The sequence below is a fragment of the Ammodytes marinus genome (assembly GCF_949987685.1).
Source record: "Ammodytes marinus genome assembly, chromosome: 8".
Classification (NCBI taxonomy): Eukaryota; Metazoa; Chordata; class Actinopteri; order Uranoscopiformes; family Ammodytidae; genus Ammodytes; species Ammodytes marinus.
In genome coordinates, this window is record NC_137212.1 from 26938438 (window position 1) to 26959561 (window position 21124).

The 21124-nt window shown below is 42.2% G+C and overlaps 2 protein-coding genes across 2 annotated transcripts in view; both read left to right on the top strand.

Annotated features, from left to right (window-relative positions):
* Positions 1–653: 653 nt before the first annotated feature.
* Positions 654–5229, top strand: klhl30 (kelch-like family member 30; the record flags this gene model as incomplete). The annotated part of the gene is made up of 7 exons (XM_080033347.1): positions 654–1427; positions 2342–2540; positions 3500–3586; positions 3709–3864; positions 4149–4337; positions 4590–4735; positions 4906–5229. The coding sequence occupies 7 exons, from the start codon at positions 654–656 to the stop codon at positions 5152–5154; spliced, it is 1800 nt and encodes a 599-aa protein (XP_079889473.1). The 3' UTR covers positions 5155–5229.
* Positions 5230–6018: 789 nt separating this feature from the next.
* The window catches only part of crocc2 (ciliary rootlet coiled-coil, rootletin family member 2), a gene marked incomplete at both ends in the record, with an annotated part of 37606 nt that continues 22500 nt past the window's right edge, over positions 6019–21124 (top strand). The window contains 12 exons of the mRNA XM_080032042.1: positions 6019–6075; positions 6794–6947; positions 7106–7221; positions 15157–15321; positions 15418–15501; positions 16236–16339; positions 17457–17601; positions 18055–18161; positions 18734–18940; positions 19965–20061; positions 20251–20340; positions 20434–20568. Of these exons, the coding sequence (XP_079888168.1) occupies positions 6019–6075; positions 6794–6947; positions 7106–7221; positions 15157–15321; positions 15418–15501; positions 16236–16339; positions 17457–17601; positions 18055–18161; positions 18734–18940; positions 19965–20061; positions 20251–20340; positions 20434–20568 (1461 nt within the window). The remainder of the gene's footprint in view (positions 6076–6793; positions 6948–7105; positions 7222–15156; positions 15322–15417; positions 15502–16235; positions 16340–17456; positions 17602–18054; positions 18162–18733; positions 18941–19964; positions 20062–20250; positions 20341–20433; positions 20569–21124) is intronic.

Consider the following 21124-nt stretch of genomic DNA (forward strand, 5'->3'; position numbering starts at 1 on the left):
TAAACCAGTTATATTTTACCATATATTACTTTTTTGTAAGTAATACATGACCTGATTCCTGTAGAGCACAAGTTGCAGTTTCTCTGTATGTTGCAGTTTCCTTAAAATGTCTTTCAAATAAAACATCCTGTTATCAGCGATGCAAGTTTTAAAGGTGGAGTCAAAGATTCTGGGGAATACTTGTTGTCAAAATCACTTTTTGCCAAATCCAGTGAATATCTCTTCATGATCCACTACCTGTGCATACTGTGTGTGTGATGAAATAATCTTGTGTTTATACACAGCCTAGGTTCTCTAAACTGCTATGTAAACACACGATAGCTAGCAACATGCCTGTTTACAGAGCCTAGGCTGTGTATCAACATTTGATTTTCTCTGCGCACACACAGTACAGACGGGTACGAATCCTGAGGAAACATTCACTGATTTTGACAACAAGAGTTCTCTAGAATCCTGACTCCACCTTTAAATGGTTTTGGATTAAGATTGTCTAGCTTCAGTTGCAGTTACTATGCTTTGAAAGATGCATTTTAATTTCTTGAGAATGATTTCTTCTGCGTATTAATGTTGTTTTTTCCACAATGGCAGATGAACTCCAAACAAGCAAGTTTTTGACAATCCCTGCTGAAAGACATTTTGAACTGTAGTTGACCATGGTGCGCAATGTGGACGACCTGGACTACTGCCTTTCCTCCCATCCTCAGAGCATCCTGGAGGGCCTGCGCTCCCTCTGCTCTCAACCCAAACTGGTGGATGTGACGTTATGCGCTGGCGGTCGGGAATTCCCATGCCACCGCGGTGTGCTGGCCCTCTGCAGCACCTACTTCCACTCCATGTTCTCTGGGGACTTTGTGGAGAGCATAGCCGCGCGTGTGGAGCTTAAGGATGTCGATCCCGACATACTCAGCTACTTGCTGGACTTTGCCTACACGGGCAAACTGACCATCAACCAGAGCAATGTGGAGGGGCTGATCCGCACCTCCAGCCAGCTACAGTTCCAGACAGTGAGAGCCGTGTGCAGCCGATACCTCCAGCACCAGATGGATGCCTCAAACTGCCTGGGAATCCTGGAGTTTGGGGCGATCCACGGCTGCCCTGAGGTGATGGCCAAAGCGTGGGCCTTCCTCTTGGAGAACTTTGAGGCAGTGCAAAAAGGTGAGGAGTTTCTGGTGTTGGGAAAGGAAAGACTAGTTGCCTTCCTGACTGATGAAGGACTACATATCCGGTCAGAGAACACTCGCGTGGAGGCCATCCTGAAATGGGTCAGGCACCACAAGGAGTCTCGGCTTTGCCACCTGACTGAACTTCTCACCTTGTCCCGTCTCTCTCTACTCAGCCTGGACTACCTGTCTGACACCCTGCTGAAGGACAGTCTGGTGCAGGCTTCACCCAGCTGTAGGGAAGCCGTGGAAAAAGTTCACAGAGAGGTCAGTGAGTCACATTTCTTCCTTCCCTTCTCTTTGTTTGCTCAATCTGAATAGCTTTAAAGCCATAGTGCGTAACTTCTGTTGCCCCCATGAGGAATTTGAGTAATAACAACAATACTGTCAGCGCATCTGAGGTAAGCCTTCAGTGATCGTGCATGGATTTGATACTTTCTGCTGTACGCCCAGGTTTTTTATCAGCAGTAGAATAAACATCTGAAACATTTCTTGGGCGCTTCTTGAGCTCCTGTCACAGTGTCGGAGTGTGTTTGGGGGGGGGGGGGGGGGGGAGACACCAGTATGTAAACGCTGCCATACTGAGAAACACAGATAGTTTTGTGGAGCTGTTAGGCTTGACCAACTTTGTGTAAACTCATTTGGCAATGGCTTTAATGTAATCATCTTTCATTCATATGAAAAAGATACGCACCATTGCTTTAAAGTGACATGCGTGAAGGGAATTTGACATTTTTTCAGAACAGACTTGGTAGAAATTGAATATAATGTGCATGAGTAATTTTTATTTAGTGTATAATTGCTTGAAAAAAAGTGTTTGTATTAACTTTAGAATGAGCCTTTTAAATCTACATAGCAGTGGCATAGAATGGACCAACTTACGTTTTTAAATATAGTGGCTGTCATGGGGAAATGCACCCTTGGAAAACAAAGAAGAATTACTATAGAATAAATAACTATAAACCTCTTCTCCTCATCATTCGATAGTGTGGCAAGATTTAAGGCAGTGGTGGATGATGCCATCTTTAGCTAGCTTCCTATCCTTGAAATCCACCATAGCTTCTGTAAATTCTCCCAAAGAGAGGGCTTAGCAAGGGAGCATTGCAATCTCGAACTTTCACCAGACGACGCTTAAATACACGCCGCATCCTTTTCTTTCATCATGACTTTCGCTTTCCTAGAAAATGGATTTGTCACCAGAATATATGGACAGACCCAACTCTCAGAGTCCCCAACCAAACCTGCAAGAGGTGCTGTTCGTGATGGGAGGTCGTTCACTGGATGACTCAGACGATGAAGACTCGGATGAAGATGAGGACAGAGACCCAAGACTGCATAGACTGTTGATCAGGAACTGCGCCTTCTACCACCCAAAGACAAGTACGCGTATTTCTACTTAACAAAATATCAGGTCAGCGATTCTGCAGAATGCTGGTTGTTGTAACTAGTTTAGTCAAAATCAGTAAATATCTCTTCACGATACGCACACACAGTACAGACAGGTAGCGCATCGTGAGAAAGATATTCACTGATTCTGAAAAAAAAACTGTGAATTTGACAACAAGTGTTCTCCAGAATGGCTGACCCCACAATTAAGTTTTGGATCCATTTTACAGCAGTAACTTTGTAGGATCACGTCTGTCTGACTCTTGGAGACAGTTTGGCAGGTGTGTGCAGTAAGGCCGTTAGACATAATGCTGACAGAAAAACAACTCTCATGTGACAAAATTGGATCCTCCTCTCAGATCTGCAGATGAGTGATTAAATGTGCAGAGCTGGGAAAAGTCATCCGCCACGTCTGTTCGAGAAAAAGATTGTTGCATCTCATTCTGTGCTTTCTGTGATTTAAAGGTGCACTATGTAACTTTGGATTTGTCAGAGAAGTGAACATTTTCTAAGGTATATTCTCATAACTGAATATACTCTCCTCACAGGGAAATTGGAGATCTGGAACACTGTTTGAAGTTAGAAAGCTACCATAAACGCTACTGTTTCACTTTTTTTTTTACAGCAGCAGGGCCCACAGTTTTGTTTACATATGTATTTTAGTCTTACATTGGGTTCCAAGTCCCTCAAAATAAGTCACGATTATAGAATCATTCCATAGTAAGAATTACATCCAGAGTAGGAGTAAATATGTTTTGTAAACTAACTACAGGCTCTGCAAATGTAAACAAATCCCCCTCCCCTGAAAACTACATAGTGCACCTTTAATGTTGAGGCATTAGAATGGTTTCAACACATTCTCCCTTTACCTGACTTACTTTCACTTTGATGGTTTTTGGGGAAAATTTGTGCACTTTTGCCTGTTGTACATGACCTTTTGTTTTTCTCTGCAGAACAGTGGCATGAGCTCCCTAATTTCCCCAACCCTAACAAGTGGGGTTACTCCTTGGTCTCCTTGAACAATGATGTGTATGTCACAGGTGAGTCAAGTGCACACAAAAGGCATGATAGAAAGGTTTTGAGCAGGACTCACTTGTTTCTCTTGTGAGGAATGTGAAAGCGTTGTCAGCCTTTGGACAAAGTGCTCTTGTCTGTCTCACAGGGGGCTCACGAGGCTCGAATACCAACACCTGGTCCACCACAGAGACCTGGAAGTACATCACAAGAGAGGGAAGGTGGGTTACCGTGGCACCCATGCTCCGGCCTCGGACTAACCACACGTCGGCAACGCTCAACGGGGAGATTTACGTCATCGGAGGTAAGAAAATAAATACAGTAGTGCAATGCGGTGCCCTAAACCTGCAGTGCAGTGGAAAACTTTGATAAAGTCAAGGAGCTCATTTACCCATAATGGCTTACCTCTGTGGTGAAATTTGCTTGGATTTCTTCTTAGTGGTTGAATAGTTTCAAATATGGTAAGGTTCTTCTGAGAACAGGGCAGCCACAAAACACACCTCTTTTAAATTGAAGTATTTGTTCACATTTATGAGACCACGATTCAACCCAATAATCACTCATTCTTCCCCCGTGTCCCTCCTCCAGGCACAACAGCAGACCGTGTTGAGGTTGAGCACTATGACCCTTACAGCAACACCTGGGCCCCTACGTGCCCAGCCTTAAAGTATGTGACCAATTTCACCGCCACAGCGTGTCATGGGAAGCTCTATGTGATCGGCTCGTGTGCTGTGAAGTACAATGCTTTGACCATGCAGTGTTACAACCCTGTCATAGGTAAGGACTATAGGAGTGCAACAAATACATGTAAGGTGCAACCCAATAAGTGAGAATGACGTTATCATGATGTAAGCCGTGGAGGGGTCTATAGTCATCTCACTTATTGGGTTGCATCATTATACAGATATTTAACATTCTTTCTTCTTTACATCCATTTAACTAGTTTACATGGTTACTATTAATTCATTATGGTTATCTTTGCTTTATTCTACAAAATCGTGTTTAAACGTTTTGTCTTTTCTTTAACAGATAGCTGGAGCAGCATATGTTCACCCTTCATCCCTAAGTATTTGTCTTCTCCTTGCTCTGTCTGTGTGGATGGAATGATATATCTGGTTGCTGACAACACTAAGAAAGTCTACTGTTATGATCTAGAGGCAAACATGTGGCAGAAGGTGGGCTTCTATATTAATGCTGACTACAGTCATATTATAGTAATGCTATCCTTGTATAAATGCTCATTTATAAAAAAAATAAAGTAATAAACTGTTTAATTGTCTTGTTATTTTGCCTTCAGCTGCCTTTTGATTTCTCTCTGTCTCTCTCTCTCTTTCTCTCTCTCCAGATCCAGCTTCTCCACATGCTCCATGAGAATGGCGGCCTGGTAACACTGGATGGCAAGCTGATTCTCACTGGCGGCCATTGGAAAGGTATGGAGGGGGACTACGGCGTGGAAGTGGAGATTTACAACCGAGTGTCCAACACCTGGGAGGTGGAGTGCTACCTGCCAAGACTTTGGTTCTACAGCGGAGCCTGCACCATCTTCCTTGATCCATCTCACTTTCCTCAGCTTTTCCCCATAGATTCAACATAATGATGGCCTCAGAGACATCTATTCCTATCATATCTATTACAACGGGAATGGCATGTTCATCACAGGATTTCCTTGAGCCCTAGAATAGTGTGTTAGGCCTACATGATCTTAAGGTAGCTATTCTTGGTTTTAGGGCATTGCTTGACTGCTCAGCAAGTGTTTATTTATACTTTGTGAATCATGTGTTTTAGATGCAATGTTCTTTTTGTTATTAAATGGTGCTAGCAAATGACTTAGGCCTTATTTTTAAATAAATAGTTTTTGGGGTATTGTTTTGATGATGCCAATTAAGCTATAAGGATGTTGTTATTGGTTGTATACCAAGGTTTTGGAAGTGGAAAAGTCTGAATTATAAATAAAATGTGTTTCTGAAAAACGTTCAACCAGATTCAAATCTTTGTGAAAACCCTGCTCACTTTGTTGTTAGTGCCTTGATGATCATTAACCCATTGGAATCCAGTAGTTTGTCTGTCCCGCCATGGAAACAGGCAAGCCAGCATTCTGTTTCCATGTCAACTACCCGGAAGCGCGTCATCACCTTGGCAACGTCGACTGGGATTCGAGTGGCTCTTCTTGTCTGCACTGCAGTCGCTCCAAAAGTTACTTTGCTAAAAAGTTTAGTTAGTAATAAGCTTTATATGTTCTTAACTCAGTAGCTTTTTCTTTAAACAGGTTTGATTTTAGTCTTTATTTCTTCATACTTTATTTTAATAACATGTTGGGTTTTTGCTTTGTTTGACTCAACATTTCTCTATCTAGAGTTGTATTAGCCTGTAGTTCTAGAAAGCTAGCTCTCTCGTCAAAGGAAAACTACAAAAAAGTGAACGCTACTAGCTTACATTTCATTGTTAAAGCGTCTTTGCAATGAGTTCTCAACGGGAGGAAGGTGCACACTCACCCAGACTGGAGGCTGTGATTCAGGTTGGTAACTTTGAACAACTGTCGTCGTCCACTGTGTTTGTCAGCGAATGTAATTTATATTTTAATTCATTGTCATTGCACAAATTTCTACAAAACTTAACAGGCCAAATTCAAATAAAAGTGGACTAATGGTCCACCTCAGAATAATAGAGCCTACTGTAGAAATAACGGTTATAATGATGAAATTGAATGTTGCAGCTGGTGAAGATGGAGCTAATTTTTACTAGTTTATAAATTCTGGGTATTTCCACGGCAACATTTGCTGTTAATCTTTTGTTGCTTGTGACTTTGAAAATAATGGAAATACTAAACTAAAGGGCCTTAAAATTGTTGCTCCGAGGTTTTTGTTCATTCTTGCACCCCCTCTGGACATAAGCGGTAGTGTTTTTACTATGCCAGCTATAGTTCTAGGGTGAGGGACCATAGATAGTATATACAAGGAGGGACCCATGACAAAGGCAAATAATTATATAGCCTAAAAATAATAATAATATAATACACAAATAATAATAGGCTATATCCAGCCTGTAAAAATTATCATTTACTGTTTGGAGGCACATTTTGTTTTCCATACGTCTCTATTTTAACTTAACTTTAAAGTAAAGTACATTTACTTCAAGTACTTTTTCCAGTGTTGTCCTCATGGTCAAACGTAAGTAAATAAATCGTGCCCTTCCCTCAGTTATGTGATGTGTTGGTGTGTCTGCTGTGATTGTAGAAGTTGGAGGAATCCCTGCTTGGCTCTGATGGCAGCTCTGGAGAGAGGTCTCTGTCACTTGGAGGTGATGGACAGGAGTCCAGTGTGACGCCCACACCTGTCTCTGCCCGCATCCGCCAGATCATCACCCGCAACCTGGTAGAGCAACCAACTGGTAGGGTAGCTGGCATCACAATGCACAGACAAAGGCATTGGACACATGTAGTAAAAACAAAACAAAAAACAGATCTGCCTTGCTTGATATAAGTTACCATCATATCCCATGCTGTGGGACTGACACTTCCGTATGCATGATGTGTTTCTCCATCCCAGGTGAGAGCTGCCAGGTCAGAGAGCTGGAGGAGAGCAGGGCCCTGAGGGAGCAGCTGTCTCCCAGCCAGATGGAGCGTGAAAAGCCGCCAGTCAAACAGGCCATTCTCACAGACAGGGTACGAGTGACACATTCTCAGGCCAAGGTCAAACCGTGGAGCATTGGTTACATTTAAAGCATTTGTTGCACCCTTGCTATTCTGGTAGAATTGTTTGTTCTGTATTGGAAAGGGATAAAAATATGTTGTTGAATATGATTTAATAGACTAAATGGGATGCACAGGATCTCATCTAGGTTAGCACATCTGGTTACATCATTGTCATCTCCTTATTCCTAACTGAACAGAATTAAATGGGAGGTGATTCTTGTGATGAACATCAGATTTATTGTAGACACGACATGGGTAACCCCGATGATGAGCCACACCTATTTAAATAGTATCTCCAAATACATTTTCTACTGAATGCGTTTTGCAATTTCCCAACCTTTTTCTCAGAAATTGCAACTGCAAAATCAGACATTGTCTATAGGTTCAGATGTTATTGCAGCTCCTACAGGAGTTTGAGTATGTCATACCGTAGATGGTACATTTGTGCAGTTTTGTTTGGAGATGAGATCAAGAAAGTCAGCCACACTAGAGCATTGACTGCAAAAAAAATAAAAAATAGCAACATGCGTTTGAAACGGAATATGGTTAGCATAAACATCAGTGTGCCACCACTCTTTCCAGCAGGGAAAGCCTTTTGGGGCTAAACAAACAAACAGTGTGGGTAGCTTGAAACAGTTTTGCATGTACTGTAGTTAAAACGGAGCAGGGGAAATACATGCACAGAATCAGGATTTAATTAATGGAACTTGGCATAAGTACGTATTTTTATGTCATCCATTTTTCTTCAATTAACTGCTGTAGATTTACAGTTTCGGTATTAAAGTAAATACTAAGCATCCATTGTGTGTGTGTTGATGAGTGGATACATGAGTGTGTGTGTGTGAGGGGTGGGGGGGGGGGGGGGTTGAGAGCGTGTGTGTGTGTATGTGTTTGTAAGTGTAAATAGCTCATGAAGGGATTCCTTGTGGTCTGTTCATTTAGAGTCAGACCCCCTGTGCTCATGAGGACCGGCGTCTCCCTTCATAGCCCCCCATGGTTGCCCCTCCGTGGAGCGGCCGCTGTTTTGGGGATGGGGGGTGGGTGGGGGGGTTTGTGAAGGTCACTGGCCTCCTCCCTCGAGGCCGTCGAAGAAAAAGCTCATTTTTCACAGAGCACAAAGCAGCCACTTGTGATAACACTGCCCTCATTCTGCTGCTCAAATCTAATGAACTCTCACTGCTTGCTTTACTCTTGGAAGTTATTTTAAAACTGTGGCTATAAATATAACTTAATGAACTTGGCAGATATATATAGCACATTTATTTTGTTGATATTTTTAGATGTGTGAAAAGGCACTAAATAGAAAAAACATAAGCAAGGCCTGTTGATATTTGGTGCTCCTAGCATTGGGTTTGAAAAGTGGAGGGGCTGGGTAAGCACGACACACAGAATTATTTCTTTTCACGCAGCTGAATTTTCTTTTATCCGGCAGTGTCTCACATGTCATCAAGTTCATTACAGGATTCCTGTTGTGACTCGTCTCCACCAGTCAAGGCTCCTGTCTTTTCCACACTGTTTTCCGCCTGCAGGACAGCATGACTGTTTGGCAGCTTAGCCGTGATGTGATGTTAATGAAGCGTGTTAGTAATCACTGCCCTAGAGCCAGATGTAATGCCATGGCTGTGGCATAAATGTTGATCTTATATTCAGGATTTACATTTACAGTTTCACCTACAACATTTGCTGACAAAGGAATTTATTGTGTCACAGAATAGCCTACTACATCATACACACACATTCAGTAGTTTTTGAGGCCTGTATCAGTATGTCACATATTTCCCATTCAATTTCAGGAGAAGGATTGGGCAATCATTCAGAATTATACTTGATTGGCTGAAATAATGTTTGAATTAATAATTAAGAAAACTAAGTAATTTACTAATTTGTCATGTCATGTTGTAGGTGATAACTAAATATTATACCGCACACAAAAAGTATTTAAAGTCAAGTCAACTTTATTGTCCATTTTTGTGGCAGACATACTAATTGCACCAACCACAGTACAATTAGTACAAAAGAATAAAATATAGGATAAGTAATGTATACAATAAATACATTCTAAATAGTGCAAAAAGTTAGGCAAAGCCAAACACAGTAAAGTAAATACAGTAAACTGAATACATTGAAAGTGTACAATATAGGGGCATAACGATTAGCAGAAATCCTTTTGATGCTCATAGTCTCAGAATGTCAGCTGACAAGCAGGCCCACCACGGAATGTGTGACGGCGGAGAAATAAATATAGTTATCCCAAATCTGCATTTACTCCCAGCTTTCATCAAAGTATCTTTGACCTGACAGAGGACCATTAACGTTATACTGGTGAAGTCACACCTAAAGTCTGAAAGCCTTCCTCTGTGTCTCTGCATAGTCACTCAGTTTGATCTCTGGTGACCCCCAAGAAAACTGCACCTGAACCCGGATAAACCTTGACCCAGTTTGCGAGTTGGATGGCCTCGGGAGGTTGGAGAGCATGTTGGGGTGAATTCTGAACCCTGTGTGTTGCTTTTGGAGGCCTGCCAGTGAGCATTTTCTCAGACATAGACCTCCATACTCTACTGCCTAAACACTTAGAGAGTGACTGCACAATACTGCAGTGTAGCAGTCAGTTGGATAAAGATAAACGCTTGCTGAATGATTTCTGACACCAACTGCCGGTTGCCAGTGCCCTCTGAAATCTTGAATCCCCTGGGTCACTGGATAAGAACCCTGTCAAACATAGTTGAAGCTGATAAAGTCTGTTCTTAGGGATTGTGTTACTGTCCCCTGTTACCCTGCGACCCCCCCTCTGTTTCCAGTTTGTTTTTCCTGCTGGCACAAACCCATTCATTTAGGCTGCAGTTTGAATGGATCACTGTCAAAAAGTCTGACTCTCTCAACTATCATGAAATTGTACAAATGAATTGCCTTCCCCCAGAGAAAATATGCTTGGAAGCCAATCCCAGGGGCAGAAATGTTTATGAAAGTATTCCATTAAACCTTGTCAACATTTGACATTACGCTACTCATCTTACCTAACTTTAAAGTTAAGAAAATTAAGCACAGTCTTTATTTCTTTTTCACAAGAGTGTCTAATCGGATGTAAAGTCTTGAACTGAATGACTGGGTGCATGTGTGCATACTGAAATGCAAACTTGAAATTGCTGGCCTAAAAGTAATGTTTCTGTTGTAAACTATATCAAAGTATGTATCTTGTGTAAGGTTTGTCTAATTTCATAAATTAATTTAATTAATTTGTGTATGCTACACGCGAAGAACGGGGTCAACACAAATTTGCATGGCTCTTCACTTTGGTCTAAGCTTAATATAAATAATAAGATCATAAAACAAAAATGTAAATAGATAAAAATGTATGTATAGTCATATAAGAGGGTAATTCAAAACAAGAACAATCCATGTACCACATCTTCAAACATCACCCTGAAGGTCTGAATGTAAACCAGTTACTCTAATTTTATGAGTCCTGAAGCCTATTCCCTATGTCAGGAATGGAGCATAAAAAATGTAAAGCAATTATTATCATAATAATAATTATTATGTGAATTTAGTCGAGAGATTGTTTTAGTATCATGTCTTAGTAGTTTGCACACCTGTTATTCTTTGAAATTCATAGTACGTAGAACTACGTTTGAAGTTACATTATATGAATGATAATTTATCTCAACAAAAGATAATTAATTGGTTCAAATGAAGGTAGTGTTCCCTAAAACTTAAGAGTTTTAGATTGGCCTTCAAACTCAACAATTTAGTGAACACAGTTTCTTTGAGATTTTGAGTTTTCCTATTTTCTTTTGGTTTTTTACAGTGTATGTTTTGTACAGCTTTGACCTTGCCAGGGGCATTGTGTAAAGTGCTGCCATTCCAGCCACATGCTTGTGAGTGCACTGCATGTATTATTAGTTTGGTCGTCTTTACACAGATCACTTGTATCCCTGTATGCCATCGCAACAGCTGTCTCCATATTCAAAAAGTTCACTCCGCGGATACTACTTACTTACTCATAGCAGCTCCCCCTCTTCACTTCCATTCTGCCTGTTTGTTGTCCCACATTGTGTAATTACCCCTCAGTGATGATACATAAACAGCTTTCACAATCAGCTGGGGCTCTTTCACAGAGTCAGCACTCAGGGGGTAATGTGAGGGGAGCAGGGAACGTGTATGTATGTTGTTGAAGTAGGATAGTACGTTTTTTTGGGCAGCTTGGGGGCGATGGACATCCGCTCCAGCTGTGTTTAGGAATCTGACAGATAGTGCACTCCATTAATTCCCTTTATTAAGCCTCTGGGCCCAGGCCAAGCCAGGGAAAACGATTGCAGCTGTAACCCTTCACATGCTGGCTGGACTGTGCACACACGGCCAGAGTTCGCCCTGGGAGACTCACAGATAGAAAGAGAGAAGGAGGACTGAGGATGTGGACTACAGTAGTTGCTGGAGATGTGCCTGGAAGTATATCTCTGCATAGGTTAACAGGTATGGATCCAGAAAGCAAAGGAGATAAATGACTTCAGAAAAGGCTTAGCCACTTCCAAGACATTTTACAAAACCTCAGTTGAATCATTAGATAAACCGGTGAGTTATCAGATCTCCAAATGTTGTGACGTTAGGTCAGTGAGAGGATATTGTAATCATAACTTGGTCAAATGGATTGGATTTTGATCTACCACATGAGCAAGGCAGCAAGTATTGGCACAAACACCAAAGCCTTCACGAGGGCCTTGAAAATGATTCTCTTGTTGCTCGTTGGCAGATGAATCAAAGCAAGATTATCCCTTGATGTTGTTTGAAATATTTATCAAAAGAGACAATACAAGGAGTGGCACAAATCATAAATATCAAGAAATATAAAAAGGCTAATTCAAAGCACATTTTAACAGGCTGAAAAGTCTTCTACTTTGGAAACATAAGTGGGGCCCAAGAAAGAGATACTTGGGAATGAAAGGGAAAAAATCAACCATAGCAACCATATGGTGGAGGCATAAAACATACCATGACTAAAAGGCTGTTTTTGTATAAATTGAATCTCGAACATTATTGCAAAATGGCAGTAGATGACCTCAAAGAGACGGGCTACATTGGGACTGGGCTCAGCCCACTTTAGGGGGCCACAGAGGCTGCTTGAGATTGACTGTGCTCTGAGGCAGGTCGTAAATAGGGAGGGTGTTCAGTGAGCACACTTCTGGGCGCCCTGTAAGCCCCTGAGTTAGGGCAGATGGAGGACTGGGATTACTTGCTGCTCTCGAGTCTTTTGCCTTTTCCAGCCACCAACGAATGAGTGTGTTGCGGAGAACAATGAGTTCAAGCTCTCTCGAAAATGTGGGTGATGAGATTAAATGATGCAAGCAAAGTAAGGGAGTAGATGGCGGTGTAGTGAAGGTGGGGGTCTACACAACAGACTGTTTTGGCGCCCTCTTGGGAGCTTCCTGCGTGGAGCATGGCTAATCCAGAGCAGCCCCCGGCCTCCTGCTTTACAGCTGACTGGGGAGGAACAATAAAAGAACGTCCCCTCCATAGTGTGTGGAGCAAGGGGCGAGGCGCTGGCAACAAGCCCTCACACTGCAGTTATGGATGAAAAAAGTGCAAACAACCCTCCTGGTCCGGGCAGGGCGGGGACCTGCAGGAGTTGCCAGGGACACCTGGTCACTGAGTGCACAGCATAGGTAGGGAGGGTGTAGTCCACAGCCGTACACGTGTATATCGGCAAATTGTGACATACAGGATGGTGCCACAATTTTCCCATTTCCAGTAGACACAAATATTTGTGTAATTTGGATGACCTTCTAACTCTAGGGAGGTTGATATGTCCGTGCAATGTCATTTTCCTGATGATGTCTTTCGTTTTGGAACGACTCCACAGAGTTTAGAAAATTCAAAGACTGAAGTTAAAAATTTGAAAAGATATATCTCTGTTTGGGGAAATACATACATCCATTAAAGGGGCCCTTTGGAGTTTTCCTTCAAACAAACAAAGTTATGTTTACATTCAGCGTTTCTCACCAAAACGCATCGTGTGTATCCTTGAGGCCGGAGGAACATGTTGAATGTATTTCCTTCCTCAGGAAATTACCATTACCATTTTTTTAAATATTATAAATCCTGGATTATGAAACATCCTTGTTTACTAGCTAGCAGTCTTCTACGTGGCCTGTGTTGATGCATTGCTATGTCTCTCTGCTTTTTTACAGCTGTTGATCAACAGAGTAGTGTGAAACCAGTGGCAGGGCTGTGTATCTAACCTTCTGAGTGCTCGTGTGAGTGCAAGTACATCCTTCTGCATGTGCGTGTGTGATACAAACAAACAGGGACTCAATCATACAAATATTTGGAAATATCTGAGCCTCTTGTAATTATATGTATCCTCTTAGAGGGTGAGGTCAATTTAGTTTTGGTATGTTTTTATGAGTTACATCAGTGAAGTACAGTATGGTCTCAGTTGTACTGTGGTCCCTTCCCCAAAGTTGTAACAGCATTAGTCCCCTTTATAAGGCTCCAAATGTAGATTGCTCTCATGTGCTGTAATAAACCATGTGTGCTGTGGCCATGTATTCAAGGTGTATTTATAAAGTGCATGCTTGTTAGTAAGTCAGTGTTATTGCTTGAGCTGTGCCAAAATACTTGAAAAGATGCATAATCACTAATGCTCCTCGCACAGCTGTTTCCAGGAGTCCCTTTAAACACAGCTGCTGCAGTTTTGTGTGTTTCAAACACTCCGCCCATGTTGTTCCTCCCTTCTCAAGTCCCTATAGCTGTCACCTCAACAACGGGCAGTAAAAGAAGCTTTTGTGCTCTCTGGGTCCTCGGAGAAAAACACTGAAAGCACAGAGCCAAGTGCATGATGGCCGTTAGCGTAGTTTGTAGTATAAAATTCTGAAAGGGGCATTTGAAAATGTGTTAATAATGGTGGCAAAGTGGCTGGGTTCAGTGTTGAACAGTGAGACTATTGTCTTGGCTCTCTTGGAGCCTGCTGGAGAGATTAAGCACCCAGAGAAGAGATGAGGTACAGAGGGGAGGTGGGTGGGAGGGAGTGGGTCGCAGGGTTGATTTGAAGGGCTTGGATGGTGGTTTTGGAGTTTGTTGTATAGGGAGGGGGCTCCCTCGTTCTCGCTCGCTTTCTCTCTTTTTAAATGAGAAGTCGACTAGGGCAGTTGGAGGCACGCAGTGTGTTGTAGTGCTCTGGGGCCATGTGGTTTGTATTAGTGAGGACAGGGTGTCTGGCACCAGCATAGAGAGTGGGTGGTGCAGAGGGAGTTTAGGTTGTGTGAGGTTGAGAGGTTACAGGACATTTGGATTTCAGATATGGGAGAGGATACAAGATTCCGCAATGAGAACGACCTCTACATGTGCATATCTTTGTTTTTAGATGCTCTTGACAGATACAGCCATCATGCATAAACACCAATATACAAACAGCTGTGCTTTGACATTCCATAGACTGACATTAGTATTTAACCCCTCACACCATCTTTTGGTCAAGCAGTATTTGTCCAGTCCTGCTGAAATGATACTGTTGGTCTCTAAGTTGGTCTAGTCAAACAATAGTGTAGGGGTGACCCCAAATAGTTGACTATTCATCGATAGAAGGAGCCCGATTCAACCGACAATCTCACAGTCAAATAGTTGAAAAATGTAAATAGTGCGTACATTTTAGACTATGTTTCATCCTTGTGAATAGTGCAGTTGCATATACGTAGTGGAGTCCACAAAGTTAAGTCACCACACCTCCATGACACTGTCAGTAAAACAGAATACAAGAAGCTTATATGGATTTATTGCATGGTTGTTGCGATGGATCTTGTAAGATGCTACAAATGTACTTGCAAACACTTCAATGTAGAGTGCTTGTGAATGATCCATGTATTTTAATGTGCAACATACCTGCCGTGGCTAATTTATTCCCATTCCATGTAGCTCGATCAGATGCTGATGCTGCAGTCAGAGGTGGACTCAGACCAGGACAGCGTGTCACCAGGATCTCTACATTTACACAAGGAGAGAGCTTACAGGCAAAGACTTCAGGTCTTCCAGGAGGCCCAGCAGAGACAAGCCCAACTTGTTTACAAGCTTCAGACCAAGGTGACTAGAAATGGCCCATCGCAGTTCAGAAGTTGTTTTATGAAAAAATGCATTTCCTTTGGCTTAACTGTGTAACGTATGTTTGTTTTACACAAGGTTCTTCAGTACAAGAGGAGGTGTGGGGAACTAGAAGAGCAGGTGCTGGACAAGACCTCAGAGTCTGAGAAGATGAGATTGTTGGTATGTCTAGACAGTAGCATCACCTTCAAGAGTCAGTAATGCTGAGATATACTGTAGATACTCGAGTCTAAAGTCCAAACAGCGTCCTCTAGAGGCCAGTCTGCTCTTAACACCTAATCAGAACAAAATGTACCAATACTCAAACTGACCAATCAACTGTTATTGCCTTGGTAAGATTTCTGAAAAGGCTGTGGATGAAATACATTTTAATCATTGTCATTATTATCACTCTATCAGTATGGTACAATATTTACAAATACCTTAAAAATTGTGTAAATGTGTTAAACTCATGTTTGTCTCATATGTCTCATTTAGACATGAGATCTATAAACCATAATATCTTCATATATGAATGTTGTTGCATTACAGATATGTTCTTTGTGCTCATTTGATTTAAGTCCATATGTTCACACAAGCAAAGAAAGGAAAGGAATCATGCTTAACGGACAAGTAAAACATGAACTTTTCATGTCATGGATCAAATGTGTGCTTTTATTCAAATGTATTTGATTCATCCAAATATTACTGTTGGCTGAGTGACCTCAACAGAGAATTTGGATTAATAGATTTACACTGTGATTATATTGCTTTAAAAATATTAGGTAACCGCTAACTTGCTATTGCTACCATATACTGAAGTTTTATCAGAATGCGAGTAACGATGGTGTGTGTGTGTGTGTGTGTGTGTGTGTGTGCGCGTGCATGGATGCATGCGTGCGTGTGTGTGTGTTCAGCTGCAGGTCCACCTGGACACAGCCCAGCGTCAGCAGCGGACAGAGCAGGATCTCAACATGGCTGTCCAGAATAAATCTGCCCAGCTGGACGAGGAGCAAAAAAGGTGATTGATGGGCACCATGCAGTGCAGCAGGCCAGGTCAACCGGCCAAAAGAGGAACTCGTACACCTTCTGCATTCGTAATACGCATTAGGAAGTTCTAGAAAAAGTTCTCAAAGTTTGTAATCCAGAAATCAGAAGACCTAGAGCAGCAGGGAATCGCTATTTGGACGCAGACATAGAGCAGTAAATTCATGAATAAGCCAGTCAGAAATGTGCTCCCGTTTCTCTTTCTCTGTTTCTCGTTGGGAAGCAAAAATCAAGGCGAAGTATTTCTGTGAAATGTGAGGACCAGAGATATTCCCAGCAATTCCTCGAACTTTCCTGCTGTTTCTCCCTGCTCCTGCTGCTGGGAGAAGGCAGAACCTGCCTTGGCACATAATCTCAGCATCCAATTTGTCAGAGAAAATTAGTTGGACTGTGTTGGCTTTCTTCTCTAAAGCATTTTAATGATTCTTCACGTTAAGTGTGGGCCAACCTCTGCAGCTGAGGCCAGGTTTTAATGCCCTACGATTTGCACAGTTATGGAACTTTATTTGAAATGCCCATGGCAGAAAGCTTGATCATTTGACTTAAATATCACTCACTGCAGACTTGCCAAACTCTGTCCACTTAAGTACTTTGTAATGTAAGCGTAATGTAGAGATTAAGTCTACGATCTGGCTTTTTTATGCTTTCACTTATTATAGGGATACTGAATCCCTCTTTCCCTACGTCTCAGTTCCCTTTACACACGATATCATCCCGTACATGTAAACATGGGTTTGGCTTCCTTTCAGACAGATAGCCACACAATGTGGTGTGCTTTACTGTAACAGTGTCTGTGTGTGTAGTGTGATAATGATGTAAACATTTTTGTAAGTGACTCCACAAGCAGATCTGGTTGAAATTAAAATCTAAGTTGACACAGGCGTTATAAAAACTGTCACATGTGTTCACCCTGTACGTGTGGTTGGCATGGATGGATCCAAAGGCTACAGATGGGAGGGTGATACGCTGGCTAAATGAATGACAGAGTTTGGGTGCTGTGGAATGCTTACAGGAGGGTGTCATGACATGTCCTTTTCAAGAGTAGAAGTGCCAAAAGGGTCTTTCAGTGTCATAACGCTTGTTATTTCCAGGTGTGCCAGCCTCAGCCAAGTCAATTCTATGCTGCGGGAACAACTAGAGCAGGCAGGCACGGTGAACCATGGGCTGACAGAGAGCTTGTGGAAGGCTCGTGAAGACATTGAGATGTATGATAACCGCCTGCACAGAGAGCAAGAGGTGAGAAAAAACACAAAAATCAAGTGCTTAAGTCAGAAAAGCAACAGGGAGAGCTCAAGTGTATCCCTTTCTGCACAGAGATTGTGCAATTAAACTCCTGTTGAGTTCACATGGGGTTGGAATTCCATTCATATCCAGTTTTGCCAATTCATTCTCATTCCCTGTTCGTTTCACTGCTATGATTTTGAGTTGTTGTTTCCTGTGAAAACATTCCAACTGCTGAGGGGGAGGAACATTTTGTGCAAACAATCCGGGGATCGTGCTGTAAAGGGGCTACATCTGTTGATTCAGGGAAATCCAATTATTTGTGTGTGTGCCAGTGTGACTCCAGGAGTTCCAGTATTGCATCTGTTTGGGATCATAATAAAATGAGAGGTGCCATCATTTTCCGAAAGCATCCCTTACCACCCACCCTCCACTTCTATTCCCCTTATTGTCTGCTTCTCTGTGCAGACGTGCGCCTCCCGGCTCTGTCGTGAACAGGCTCGTGTCAGAGTGCTGTGGCGCCAGGCCGCTTCCCTGCGGAACACTTTCACCCAGCTAAGGACTTTCACTGACAGGTGAGCGTGGCGCACTGCCAGAATCCCTCCAGCGACTCAGGATTCCACAACAACCCCCACCTCTCCTGTGTCTCACAGTCAAGACTGCAACCACAATCCATCTCTCTCAACCAGGGATCAAAGTGGAGCAGGTCAACAGGGTCGCCAGTCCCCCTGCTCATTGTTTGCCTCACTGGGGGGACCGATGGCTTAAGGTGTCTAGCCTCACTCTTGACATCATCCATCAGAACAAAGCTTGAGCCCTATAAGACATGGCTTCTATCATGTTAAACCACTGCGAGCACTGCTGAAGAGTAATTTGCTCTAATGATGATTGCTCAGCTCATAGACAGCTGTGATCATGTCAGAGGCTTTATTGTAACTTAAACTTTAGACACTTCAAAGTGAGCCCTGATCTCAAAGCTTAACCACTACAGAGATCCACCCTTTTCAAATACAAACAGACAGTTTTTTAATTAAACTAATTGCTCACAACTGCACGAACAAAGCAGCATGTCATTTCTTTCCTTACAATTTTGGATCTTTCAATAATACATTCTGTATGTCTTGATGCACATGCTTTTGTCCAACAGGACTCTGTCTGATATGCGCGGGGAGTGTGTCACTGCCAGCCGGCAGCTGAATGTTGCCTGCATGAACTTTGAGGTTAGGCTCACACAGGAGAGCACCTCTAGTGGCTCGGAGAGGTCAGCTCTAGAGAGACAGCTGAAAGACAAGCTCAAAGAAGCCATGCAACTTCAGGGTCGCTGGGATGTGGAGAAAGTCGAACTTAACTCCAGGTAAAGTCCTCTCCAAATCTACATGATGTCTGTCAAAAAGAGTTTGCCCTCTGTCTTTTGACAATGGCAGCCAAAACGACATGAGAATTAACTTTAAGCTGGATTCTGGTTTGAATGAAAACTAAGTTAAAGGTCACATGTTATGCAAAATGCACTTTTTCATGTCCTTTCAACGTTAATATGGTTTCCCAGTCAGATTTCATTCTCGCCATGACGGCATAAGGGAAGGATCCACGCCCCCAACCTAACTTAGCACTACCTCTTCCTATTATAAACACAGCCCCAGATACCCCTGAATCTAACTGGCAGTTAGATTCAAGGCCAATCAGAGCAGAATGGGATTTTTAAAAGGCGGTAATGCAGCGTTTCAGACATAGGCTGAAAAGAGGAGATTCAGCAATGGCATTGTGAGAAATTTAAAGGGTTTTTTGGACACTACACCATGAAAACAGTTTTTAATATAAGCCCAAAATACAATTTTGAACATATTAAGTTTTAGGTTGTCTGATCCTACTGCATCTCCAACTGGAGCCTAACAGCACAAGCCCTAAAGCTATTTATATTCAAAGTCATCATAAATGGAAATAGAAATTCTAGCCATGAGGTCATCTATAGTGCAATCATTTGATCAATGTCAAAATTATAATTCTTTCTGACAGTGAAAGGAAAATAATATTTAATCTCTTAGATGGAACCCCAGAATTTAACAGAGGCTTTGATCATTAACATCTTATACATCCAGCTATTTTGAGTGACTGCTGCTTGTCTTGATGAGAAGCAAGTGTTTTGAACCATCTCCTGTTCACAGCAGTCAAACAACGGCAGGAATGTCAGTGCCTCTGTATTCTGAATCTTAGCTGGCTTTTGATCTTATCAGAAGTCATTGTTAATCCCATGATTCTATGCAGAGAATATGATAGTGTTGAAGTTCTAGTAGAGTGGTGCATGCCACTGTATCCTCAATGTGCTTGTGTGTGTGTGTGCCTGTCTGATTTTGTACTCTAACTTTTGTTGATCTATGTAGCGTCTTGGAGCTGACTGACACAGTGAAGCACCTCCGGAGCCAGAACATTGAGAAGGATGCCAGCCTCAACACCATGCAGACCAGTCTGAACAGGATGGTGGGACCTTGGGAATCTTGACTGGGAGGTGGCAGATAGACGGGTGGTTAAAGGGGGCTAAATTTGCTGTAGTCTGGACCTTAGTGCTTGATAAACACCACAGCTTCCTTGTCTAGAGGTCTGCCGTCTGGGGGATGTCAGGCCTGCTTTATGTATAGCCTTATCTGACCATAATGGTTTCCTTCTCAGGAGACGAGGAGAACAGAGGACAAAGAAGAGATGGAGGTCCTCCACACACACATCCAAGCCCTCCAAAAGATTTTAGACCACGTTCATCAGGTCAGGATTGAATAGCGCACTGATCTATATCATGGCTTACAGTAGAACCTAAGTTAACATTCCCCCCTCCTCCATTATGTCTGCCTTATCCAGTCGGTCGGCGCTGAGGGTGATAGCATTGGCTCTGAAAGTGTGTCTTCTTCACCCCTTCATGGCCATTCTCCTCTGAGGAACACCACCTTGATGGCTGTGCAGAGCGCTCTCTCCAAGCATCAAACACAAACACAGGTCCAACAGAAGTGGCTGGTCTTTGCAGCTCTTTCCTTATAGATAGATAGATAGATAGATAGATAGATAGATAGATAGATAGATAGATAGATAGATAGATAGATAGATAGATAGATAGATAGATAGATAGATAGATAGATAGATAGATAGATAGATAGATAGATAGATAGATAGATAGATAGACAGACAGACAGACAGACAGACAGACAGACAGACAGACAGACAGACAGACAGACAGACAGACAGACAGACAGACAGACAGACAGACAGACAGACAGACAGACAGACAGACAGACAGACAGACAGACAGACAGACAGACAGACAGACAGACAGACAGATAGATAGATAGATAGATAGATAGATAGATAGATAGATAGATAGATAGATAGATAGATACTTTATTGTCATTGCACTGATAAAACATTACAAAGAAAAGTAAAAGTTAAAATTATGAAGAATATCTCAAAATCAATAATTGTCCTTATATAGATAATTGTCTTGAATAGTCAAAAAGTTTATCGTAACATTAAAACAAATGGTCAATCTACAATAATT